The 12,354-nt window shown below is 42.7% G+C and overlaps 2 protein-coding genes across 2 annotated transcripts in view; one reads left to right on the forward strand and one right to left on the reverse strand.

Annotated features, from left to right (window-relative positions):
• LOC144479592 (forkhead box protein C1-B-like) overlaps positions 1 to 5,908 on the forward strand; it is a 31,234-nt gene extending 25,326 nt beyond the window's left edge. The window contains exon 2 of the mRNA XM_078198504.1: positions 5,630 to 5,908. Coding sequence (XP_078054630.1) covers positions 5,630 to 5,640 — 11 coding nt within the window. The 3' untranslated portion in view covers positions 5,641 to 5,908. The remainder of the gene's footprint in view (positions 1 to 5,629) is intronic.
• The window catches only part of gmds (GDP-mannose 4,6-dehydratase), a 563,765-nt gene that overhangs the window by 9,459 nt on the left and 541,952 nt on the right, over positions 1 to 12,354 (reverse strand). The gene's annotated exons all lie outside the window — the stretch shown is intronic.

The following is a 12,354-nucleotide window of genomic DNA, read 5'->3' on the forward strand; positions in this document are numbered from 1 at the left end:
TTTACTCCTCTGGCTGTGCTGATCTCAGCTGGAGTCATGGCAAGGATGCTTCCAATTAAATTCAGCACTGCCATATTAACTAGGGAGAAACGAACTCAAATTCCTGCTTCTGATTGCCAGCTGCAGGCAGTGAGCATGTGTGAAGTAAAGCAAGCGCAGGTTTAGCAGTGCTGCGACGCTCCATGTGGTTCAATAGCTGGTTGACATTCACACATGCATTTGGGCCACTTGGGAAAGGGGCAAAAAAGGTGCCCAATCCCTGTGGAAATACAATCCCATTAAAGTGTAAATATCTTCAAGGGTAGAGGAGATGGAAGAGCATTGGTGAACAAGCACAAAATTGAAAGTTAATGTTAAACTGCACTTGTTGTTACCAGTTGATCTGTGCCACAAGTGGTGCAAAATCATGGGATATAAATTTGGCTTCAGCAGCAGCACAACATGGGTGATAGCCAAGTTGGTAGCCTGTCTTTCACTCACCTCGGCTCTCTTCCTTTGACTCCAAGTGCAAAACGGGCTGTCAATTTGTGATGGTCTGTTTTGCATGACCAGCCACGACAAATTTATAACAGTCACATATTTATATGGTCCCAGAAAAATGCCAAATTGGTGTGAATAATGCAGAATTGCATTGAAATTAATTGTATCTTGCAGTGGTGTGCTATTAAAATATATTCATGCAAGTTATGCAACGTAACTGCAGCACAAAAGATTCCAGGTACAGCTAGTCTTGCTATGTTACAAGTCTTTGTAAAAACAGCTTCCTCTGTTAACAACCTATTGTACATAACAATCCCTCGTACATCTTACTTGTCACATTGCCAGTCACCGTTTAGTGACTTCATATTTCTGAACATAATCATCTCATTACCCTAATGATGCTAAATCCTTTTCATATGCATCTGAGTGTTTAATTAGTTCTAACGTACATTCCAACTGTTATTCCCAAAATACATAATTTTTCAATTGACCACCATTTCAGAGCATAGAGAAATGAATTTTCTGATGAACTACAATCGGCCAATGACAATGCTGCCTAGTGCTATCAATTCCTATTCAGCAAAAGTACTTAAGAAACACATTTTTGCCCTTTGCATATGCTTGAATACACCTTAGCACATTCAGCTGTGCTGGGAAAACCCACTTAATTTCTAAGAATGTGTAACACTGACTATAGAGTCATAGAATCCCTATGAAATAGTGCAGAAAGAGGCCATTTGACCCATTGAGCCTGCACCAACAATAGGCCCACCCAGGCCCTATGCCCATAACACCACATATTTATCCTGCTAGTCCCCCTGGCACTAAGGGGCAATTTAGCATAGCCAATCAACCTAACCTGCGCATCTTTGGAGACTAGTCTGTATTGCAAATCTCATAAACCTTTGAAAAGTACATAGGCCATGACTACTTATTGATTTAAGCTACAATTATCTCTACTATACAGGGAATCATGATATAACACAAGAGAAAGTGATTGTGCAAATGTTATATAAAATGTGTTGCAGATTTCTAGTGAACTAGCTAAAATAATGAACACTATTTCAAACATGTAAAGACAGCAGCAACATTTTTGCATAAAACTTGTACAGAAAAGCTTAACATTACATGGCTGTTAGCATACAAATTGAACTGCCCAAATTATTGCCATTGTCACAGGGGGGATTATCATGGGACAACTTGCCCCCAGAACAAAATGCCAAACTCAGGCAGCTGGTTTAAGAGTTACTTGTCAACCATCTTGTAAAGGCTAACCTGTCTACCCTCCCAGCTTGGACCACTATAGAACAGGGTGGACTGCAAGGAAGGAACTCAAAAGGACAGGAGGAAAAAAAAGATAAAAAGGATTTAAAAAAATGTTTATTCAGTATACACTATAAAGAACTGTTCACATCTTGTATTCACATGGGAGTAGTCGGTTTCAGAAATTTATGGAAGATAATCGTCAAGGCATCTCTTATGTTTTGTTAAAATTATTGAAAAGGTGAAAATTTATTTGCGAGTGTTACAATACAACTTAATAGTATGATTAAATTAATCAAAAAAGAAATGTCAAAAATATGACATTTGCTCTGATCTATTTTCTCACTAGTTACAGCTTGTGCCAGCAATTTCAATATTAAAAGAGCAGCTGTATGCAAAAAGGTTTTGGTCTTTTTGTGCTGAAAATTCAGAACTTTTAAAATGAATTGAAATTCTCAGGAATGTGTGCACCCAGTTCCGAATTCAAAAATCCGCAAACATTTGTCACCGAGTTATGCAGATTTACAGCAGGCTAAAATCTGGTCAAGTCTTTATATCGTGCTAGCTGTTCGTGACTTTCATGATTTTGGAGAGGTCCCCTTAAGCCTTTTCAGCTAATTATAAAAAACAAATAGCTGTACCAACGTCTTTGATTGCATTTTATGGGATGGTTTCCTCCACGTGAGATAAAGCTGGAAAAGGCATCAAAATTCTCTTCCCTCGAGAGCGGTGGAGGCAAGAACAAAAGAATAAAGAACAAAGACAAGTACAGCACAGGAACAGGCCCGACGGCCCTCCAAGCCTGTGCCAATCATGATGCCCTAACTAAACAAAAAAGAAAACCTTCGGCCCTTACTCAGTCTGTATCTCTCTATTCCCTCCCTATTCATGTACCCGTCCAGATGCCTCTTAAATGTTGCTAACGTGCCTGCTTCCACCACCTCCTCAGGCAGCCCGTTCCAGGCACCCATCACTCTCTGCGTGAAAAACTTCCCCCGCACATCTCCCTTAAACTTTCCCCCTTCTGTGAACCTTGAACCTGTGCCCCCTCGCAACTGACACTTCCACCCTGGGAAAAAGCCTCTGATTCTCCACCCTATCGATGCTTCTCATAATTTTGTAGACCTCTATCAGATCTCTCCTCTGTTTTTCCAGTGAAAACAATCCTAGTTTATTCAACTAGGGTCACTGAACCTGTTATGAGGTCTAGTTAGACAGGAGAGTCAAAGGGCTTAGGGGGTAGGCAGGAAGGTGGAAGCCATCATCAGATCAGCCATGATCTTATCAAATAGTGGAACAGGTTAGAGGGGTCGAATGGCCTACCCATGCTTCTAACCGGTATGCTCATATGTAAACTAATTGGTACTATTATGCATTAGCGATAGATAGCAAATCAATATTTCTGTGCAGATAGTCTTGAAAATAAATAAAGCGATAAGAACTGCATTCTTTATTCTCTGAATACTGAAAAATAGGATTAATAATCACATGACTCATACTGACTGACAGAAGATCAGCCTGTGAGCTCAAAGTGCACATCGACATGTCACCATTAGGCATTTGCCAAACGAGTAAGAACCACATTACAATTTGAAAAAAAAAGTACATCTGACTAGAAGAGGTTCAGGAATTTGATGATAACAGCCACAAGTGGCATTTACTTTTGATTTTCTCCCTTTCATATGAGAGCAGAGAACTGGAACAGCCCAGGCACCAAGGGAATAAAGGAATGCTGGCGTGAATGTTTTTTTTGGTGTGTGAATAAAATCTACATCAGCGTGGCATGAGTGGGCACGCTCGTACTGTGGGGCCAGTGCTTAAATTTCACTCTGGAGTTCGGAAGTTTTTTAGTGCTGACCCTTTACACATGCTTTTAAAAAAAATAAAGAACTGCATTTTTACTTCAAGCCGGTCCCAGACCAGTGCGACTCGATTCAGTACGGGCAGCAATTTCCTTCCCTCTGGTTTCATGGGGAAATTTGCTGCAGCATTCTTATCTTATCAGTATAATCTCACATTTCATCAAGTCTAAACAGGGATACCACCTCATAATAAAAGCGATTTTACTCTAGGGCTCTGCAGAAACACAAAACGAGCTCGAAAATGGAGCCTTTTTAATGACCGAGGGTGATAAGAGATTGGGGGTAGGGGTGGGTGGGGGTTGGTAGGGTGGCGGGAAATAAGCAGCTAACTGTCTGGTCTACTCAGGAAGTTGCAAATCAGTGGTATTGTCCATCAAGGGGGCTGACAGAATGTAGTCAGTGCCCAAACAATGCTTGAGCTCCACTTTGGGGAAATGAAGTCAGTCAGCGCTGGCTTCGACAAGCGCACTGACAAAGGAGATAAACCACAAACAGGACAAAACAAGGGATACCGGGATATGGACTGCGAAAGAATGCCAATTACACAGCAGCCTGTTATGTGAGACAACGTGGACTTGGCTCCATCTTATGCAACAGTTGGAGAAATCCCATTACACACAGGTTGAAGGGTCTCGTGCTTTACTCTTGGCAGCCGATTGTCAGAAACCAGATAATGGGGAGATACAGGGAAAAAAGTAAAACTTATCGAGCCTGCTAGCCCTGCTCGGAGTATTCTCTTCACTGAACTCCACGGAGGAGGAAGTTAAGGCACCAACCTTTCACATTACATCATATAAAAGCCTCATTTATCACCGGCCAACATACATCGAGAAAATCATAACATCCTTTCAGGAAAATCATGTGGAAAATAATCAGATTTACTTCAACGAAAGCTTTCCGTATCAAGGTCCAGCCTTTGACACTGTTGCTGTGAACTTCTGCAAGTGTATTTCAACAACTGTTAGAGAGAAATGGAAAAAAGTCCCTCATGGCTTGCTGCTAATCTGTATCAGTGGTGACAGACTCAATACTGAGGCCAAACACCTCATCAGATAGCTGGAAGGCAATCTTACCTGCACCGGAAGTCAGACAATAATGAAAGGTCACCTGTCTATAATATATCTACATTCAGGATTGACACTGCATGCTTTAGGGTCCCTTTAGCTCTCAGCCCCACATAGCAGAAAAATTCCAAGTTTACTGATGGACTACGCCAGTGGTGGGCAACCTATGGTCCCAGGGTCACATGCGGCCCATCTGGGTTCTGAGTGTGGTCCACAAGGCATTTTGCTGACGCTTGCCCATGCACAGAGTTGCCACATTCCACTGATTTCCATCCGCATAGCTTTATTCCTACTGGTATGACAGGCACGTAAAGCAAGGACAAGTGAAGTGAGGTACATGTTGATTGCTCACACCATTGACTGTGAGAGCCATGCGCTCCCTCTGCATCTAATCAAGTGTAAATATTTATTTTGTTTTTACCACTTGAAATTGATGACAGTTCTATTAATATATGAATGATTACGCATTTTCTGTAACTTACAAAATATTCGGCATGTATTAAACGTATTCAATCTTATTCAAGGGTCAGGGTTAGTGAATAAACCTGATTTCAATCTTGTGGCCCACTGAGATGAAGGAGGATCACTCACGCGGCCCACTCACTCGCCTAGGTTGCCCATCACTAGTCTACGCTGTTACCCGATCCCAACTGATGCCAGGTAAGGATAGAATTCCTGTATCTGACTGACACAGAACAATCCCAAGTGGAAGTGTACATATGTGAATATCATGCACTAACCGGAAGGCTTGCCTGTGATGTCCTCCCCATAATTACTTAGCCTGCCAACAATGTCAAGACCAGCTTGAGTGAGACATCAGAGAGCAACTGTTGGTCTGAACTACCGCACTCAAACGCTTTCAAAAATTGGAGGGTACGTTCATCTTTAACAGGTAATAAAATTAATTAAATTAACCTGATTTTATAAAGTTTAAAGTTTATTGATTTGTGTCACAAATAGGCTTACATTAACACTGCAATGAAGTTACTGTGAAAATCCCTGAGTCGCCACACCGATGCCTGTTCGGGAACACTGAGGGAGAATTCAGCATGACGAACGCACCTAACCAGCACGTCTTTCTGCCTGTGGGAGGAAACCGGAACACCCGGAGGAAACCCACGCACACACGGGGAGAGTGTGCAGACTCCACACAGAGACCCAAGCCGGGAATCAAACCCTGGTGCTGTGAGGCAGCAGTGCTATGACAAAGTCTGCCTGAAAATGCTGTGAATACAAAATAAAACCTTCCTGTCTTGCACACGGAGTAGTAGTCAGAGTTTCATTGTCTTGTGTGTATCACACAGGAAAACAGATGCTGCTTTTGAACTGGATACAAGTATTAACAGGTCTGAGCTAATACAGGTACATGATACAGGTCAGGGGTCAAGTTTTCTCAGTTCAAATGCCAGAGAACAAATCATTTCCACCTGTGGCTCCTCCCCACCTCCAGGAGTAAGACAAGAGATTGTACCCAAAATATGTTCCAGAAAACACCATTCCTTCCTTCAAGACTGACATTTAAAAATTAAACAACTACAATGAAACATAGAGGAGGCGCTTCTCAACGGCAGATATTATTAACAAATTCATTGGAAGGAACACTAAAATTTAACCAGAAACCCAAAGAAGGAATTTTTTGGTTGCATTTACTTCATAAAATTCAAACTTGTGAATGATGCAAAGCATCACAAGAAATAAGGAAATGCATTATTTCATGACGTGATGAGAGGTTCTATTTTATTACCTTATTAAATTGACAGGAAAATATATTTATATGGATGATGATAAATTGGGTTTCTACCTCACTCTGGTCTTCGGTACTGTCTAGTTATTTTAAGAGGTAGTGTAGAAATAAATAAGCTCCAAAAAGTACTGAGACCTGCTCTAACTGGGCTTCTGACCAATTATGTATGATTTTTAAATTACCATAAAACACTCATCCAATTTTTTTCTGTCCTCTCTTTCCCCATGCCACATGGGGCAGCACGGTGGCACAGTGGTTAGCACTGCTGCCTCACAGTGCCAGGGACACAGGTTCAATTCCCAGCTTGGGTCACTGACTGCGCGTTCTCCCCATGTTTGTGTGGGTTTCCTCCGGGTGCTCCAGTTTCCTCCCACAGTCCAAAAGACGCGCTGGTTAGGTGCATTGGCCATGCTAAATTCTCCCTCAGTGTACCCAAACAAGCGCCGGAGTGTGGCGACTAGGGGATTTTCACAGTAACTTCACTGCAGTGTTAATGTAAGCCCACTTGCGACACTAATAAATAAAATCTTTTTAAAAAATATCACAAGTGATAAAGAGGTCAGACAAATTATCAAGTGCTAAATGCCAATTTTGCCCCATCTGATAAAGTTATTCGAGACAACAACCCTCCCTCATTGTCGCCGGAATTCTCCGACCTCGCCCGCGGCTGGGATTCTCTGGTCCCGCGGCTGTGAATGGAGTTTTGGCTGAGCGCCAAATCCTCCGATCTCGCTGGCAGCGGTGGTTGGGCGAACAAGATCGGAGAATCCCGGCCTATGTCTGTCCTTGCCTGTGGCAAGCAAGTTACCTCTGCTCAGTTCTCCCCCTGAACTCAGTGCACAGAGAACAGCAGGGACAGGTTCAGTTCCTACCAACTTCATTTACTGGGCCACCCACATATGTGATGACAATTGTGTGCCTTCTGGGCACATTCACTCATTCTGGGAAAAGTTTGGTTTAGTTTCAGGTTTTTACAGTAGGAAATTGGTCTGATTGAGTGGCTGATATGTCCAATAGTACACTTGATTCTCTGTCATCATCAAGACCGCTTTGAAAATTCAAACCATTAAAACAATCAGGATTAACATTGGATCCTTTCTTAAAAATCACTTTTTCTGCTGATTCTGAAAAGGAATGTTCAGCGGGTAAGTGAAAATGAAATTATGTTGTGCAATGGTTTGGAACTGCCATGTCCAACAAGACAGAAGTTGTTCCCGGCGATATTTTTAACAAATATACCACTTTTAATGAAATTTCTTGAATGCTATTCACAGAATGATAGAATCCCTCCAATAAAGGAGGCCATTCCGCCCATCGAGTCTGTACCAACCACAATCCCACCCAGGTCCTATTCCTGTGACCCCACACATTTACCCTGCTAATTCCCCTGACACTAAGGTCAAGTTAGCATGGCCAATCAGCCTAACCCACACATCTTTGGACTGTGGGAGGAAACTGGAGCATCTGGAGGAAACCCACGCAGACACAGGGAGAAACTGCAAACTCCGCACAGACAGTGACCCGAGGCCCTGACGCTGTGAGGGAGCAGTGCTAAATAAATGGGGAAATTGCAGGTGCACGATTTATAATTTTCCAAAGCTCCCTGGATTTGGGAATCGTGCTTTTCAATTGGAACATTTTCAAATTTTACTATTTGTTTTGAAGAGATTGGGAGGAAGATTAGACAACAAAAGGATCTATTGGTTTTGCATGAATTATAAGAGAAGATATTGTAACCTACCATCAGAAACAGAGTAGTTGCACACCTGAACAAGTACCAGTTGATCAAGTAGAAACAGCCCGAATTTGTGAATAACAGGTCGACTTGTACTCAGAATTAACAGCATTAAAAAAGGCCATTCGGCCCAACTAGTCCATGCTGGTGTTAATGCTCCACATGAGCCTCCTACCCGATTTCCATCAAACCCTGTCAGCCTATCCTTCTATTCATTTACCCTCAAGCTATTTTCCTTCAAAAGCATCTGATGTTTTTCACTTCAATTACTCCATATGGTAGCAAGTTCCACACTGTAATTAACCTGCAGTTCAAGAAGAATCTTCATCATCATCTCCAACCCTCTACCCTTCCTGACAGCACACCATCCTGCTGGGATACAGTGCAGAAGGTGCCTGGTCCAAATGGCCAACATTCATAAATCATGGTGGCCATTTGACCATGAGGGCAGGAGGCATTATGTACTGTCGCTGAATTTCTAAGAGGAGGTCTTGCATGGTGGATGGGGGAATGCGTGGTTGTCTACAGACGGATTTCGAAAGGGATCGGCACAAGAGATGTTTAGTAAAAGTAAAAGGGTGCAGAATTGGAGGTAACCTTATGAGATCAGGTGGTAAATTGCCTAGAAGGTAGAATACAGAGAACGGAGATAATGGGCGGGATTTTCCGGCCGCGCTCGCCCCGAAACCAGAAAATCCCGCCCGAAGTCAATGGACCTTTCCATGGTCTGCCCCTCGCCCGCTACGATTCCCATGGTGGGTGAAATGGGAAAATTCACCCCAATGAGCTTGGTCTCTGATTGAGAGGCTGTGACTGGTGGTGTTCCCCAGTCGTCCTCTAACGTTACTGGCAAAAACAGGATGCTGGGACCAAATGGCCTACCCATATTCCGAATTTTTGATGTGATGATGCGTTTTGGTACCACTGACGGCAGGATCTGAACTGACGCTGGAATGATCTATTGTGTGTTACTTTAATTTCGTGGCAACAATGTGTTCACTAGCTTCTCCTAGCTAACTCTCCTGTGAGATCCTTTTTACTTCACTGATAAGAAAGCGACAGTGTAAAATTGAAGAGTATTAAAGATAATTCCTTGAAAACTGATTTATAAATATGCTACAGGCAAGACTCTCTTTCCGGACAATCCTGAAATCTATTAAAGATGCAAAGACTGCCAAGGGAATTAAACAAAGTTAGTTTCTCATCCGTGACGTTGACCCTGGGCAAAAACCATCAGGCAGACTATTAGATTTAATCTACGATGTTATTCCATAATTATTTGTATTTTGTGTGCTCTTCGGTTCCAGCTTAAGTTTTGTAAATTTCTTTTACTTCTCTTATACTTGACTTGTGATGTTCCGTTTACTTTTGCCTTCAATTGTCATTTTTTGCTTATTCCTTCTTTTGCTTAAAATGTATTCAGTTGTGCAAAATTACATTTAATCTTTCTCTCATTATTAAACATGATGTAATAGCTTCAAAGCATCAACTGTGATTAAATTCTTTACTGAGTCCATTGCATTTAGAAAATAGAAAGTCGGGGAGGGTGTGATTGAGATAAAGTTTAAAAGTTTTAAAGTTTATTTATTAGTGTTACAAGTTAGGCTAACATTAACACTGCAATTACTGTATGTTACTATGAAAATCCCCGAGTTGCCACACTCTGGCACCTGTTCGGGTACACTGAGAAAGAATTCAGCACGGCCAATGCACCTAACCAGCACGTTTTTCAGACTGTGGGAGGAAACCAGGTTACCCGGAGGAAACCCATGCAGATATGGGGAGAACTTGCATACTCCATACAGTGACCCAAGCCGGGAATCGAACCTGGGTCCCTGGCGCTGTGAGGCAGCAGTGATAGCATAGGATAGTGATAGGATAGGGCCCAAAGAAAAACAAATAGCACTGTTGGAGCAAGGATAGTCAAGGAGTTGAAGGTTATCAGGAGAGAAGGTAGAAAGAATCTGCAAGTTGGTTGGTTATCATAGAATCAGAGAATGATACAGCACAGAAGGGGCCACTCAGCCCATCATTCATGTACCAGCGCACTGAAAGAGCTATCAGGTTTGACCCATTGCCCTGTCCTTTCCTCATTGAGTGTGGGAACACAGGATGAGATGAAGGCTACATGCAATTTGGTCATTTGGTGCAGGTGGGATATTCCTGGTAGGTTTCTCTCAAGCTATAATTTAGATTACCGCTCAGACCTTTAAAACTACACACTAGTTAAAAAACTTAGTTTAACAGAAACTGCCTGTCAGAGGCTGTTTTCTGTTAATCAACTGAAACAGATTGCCTAAATAGATGTTGATTACTGTAGCAGGAAACTGACTTAATAGTTGCAACTTGGGTGTCAGTCATTAGCTCTCTTAAAAAAAGGTAAACAAGTTTTGCTACCTCACAGAATGTTGAAGCACAGAATGAGCCAAGAGCAGGGTTCTTGGAAGAATGGGTGCTAATTTGTGAGTTTGGTGTGGATGGGAATTCAGTGTAGAGAATCAAGGAGGTACTGTTTTTTTACACCAGGGTACTGGAGGCTGAAAAAGGTGAGTGTTCAAATACATAGGTAAAAGGTAAGTTTTAACAATTTGTCCCTGCAAATGAGGAATATGGAGAAAGTGGATCAGGAGCAGCTGTTCCCCTTAGTTGAAGGGACAGTCACGAAGAGACATAGGTTCAAGGTGAGGGCAGAAGGTTTAGGGGGGATGTGAGGAAGGATTTTGTTGCCCAGAGGGTGGTGACACATTGGAATGTGCTACCTGAGAGGGTGGTAGAGGCGGGTTACCTCACATCCTTTAAAAAGTACCTGGATGAGCACTTGGCACATCATAGCATTCAGGGCTATGGACCAAGTGCTTGCAGATGGGATTAGGTGGGAGTTCAGATGTTTCTATTCTGTCAGTGCAGACCCGATGGGCTGAAGGGCCTCTTCTGCACTCTATAATTCTAAATGGGGGCAGTAGTTTAAAGGGTACTGGGTAGATGTACACTATGCATTCAATTTATAGCTGAACTAGTTAAACCAGCTAATGTAACTACAGATAACAGTTGAATGATATTTCTAAAACTGAAACCTAATTAGTCAAATTAAACATGATAATGTGTTGCTGAGCTGGAGTCTGAGCTTTGGACACTGATGAATCAGAGATGGGGAAAAGGTATCATGTATTCCAGGAGGCAGCCACACCCCTTAGACTAGGTGCTCCTGCATTTGTCCTTGCTCAGGGACAGGAGAGTGTGATGGTGGGTGCAGCAGTATGGGGACCCAGAAGGTGGCAATGGAGGAGCCTCAGTCCCTGCAACTGTCCAACATGTTTGAGGTTCTTGCAGCTTGTGTGGACAAGCAGGGACTGCAGGGTGGATGAGCAAACTGATCACAGCACTGTGGTGTAGGGAACCATTCAAGTGGAGAGAATAGACAAGGAATGTACTTGCAGTAGAGGGATAGATGACATTCTCTCTAGCAGAGAACCTAAGTACCAAAGGTGTGTTACTTGTCTGGTCATGATGTGGAGATGCCGGCGTTGGACTGGGGTAAACACAGTAAGAAGTTTAACAACACCAGGTTAAAGTCCAACAGGTTTATTTGGTAGCAAAAGCCACACAAGCTTTCGGAGCTCTAAGCCCCTTCTTCAGGTGAGTGGGAATTCTGTGAATTCCCACTCACCTGAAGAAGGGGCTTAGAGCTCCGAAAGCTTGTGCGGCTTTTGCTACCAAATAAACCTGTTGGACTTTAACCTGGTGTTGTTAAACTTCTTACTTGTCTGGTGCCAGGGTAAGGACATCTCTTCCAGGCTGGAGAGGAACTTCGGAGTGGGAGAGAGAAGGATCCAGTTGTCATGGTGCACGTGGGTGACATAGGTGGGACTAAGAAAGACATTCTGCTAAGGGAGGATGAACAGCTAGTGGCTAAATTACAATGGCGAGCCACACATAATCTCTGGATTACCACCTAAACCATGAGCAAATTGGCATCAGGTAAATATGATTGCAGAATTGGCTCCAAGATTGGTGCGGAAGAAATGGATTTCAATTCATGAGGAGTTGGCTCTGGTACTGGGAGAACAAGGAACTGTACCATTCAGGGTCTTCACTGAACTGTGCTAGGACCAGTGTTCTGGAGAATTGTATAGCTAGGGCCCTTGTCAAGGCTTTAAATGAAATAGTGGTGGAGGGTTGGGTTCATGTAAGTGGAGATTTGGAAAG

This window comes from Mustelus asterias, chromosome 2 (assembly GCF_964213995.1).
Source record: "Mustelus asterias chromosome 2, sMusAst1.hap1.1, whole genome shotgun sequence".
NCBI lineage: Eukaryota > Metazoa > Chordata > Chondrichthyes > Carcharhiniformes > Triakidae > Mustelus > Mustelus asterias.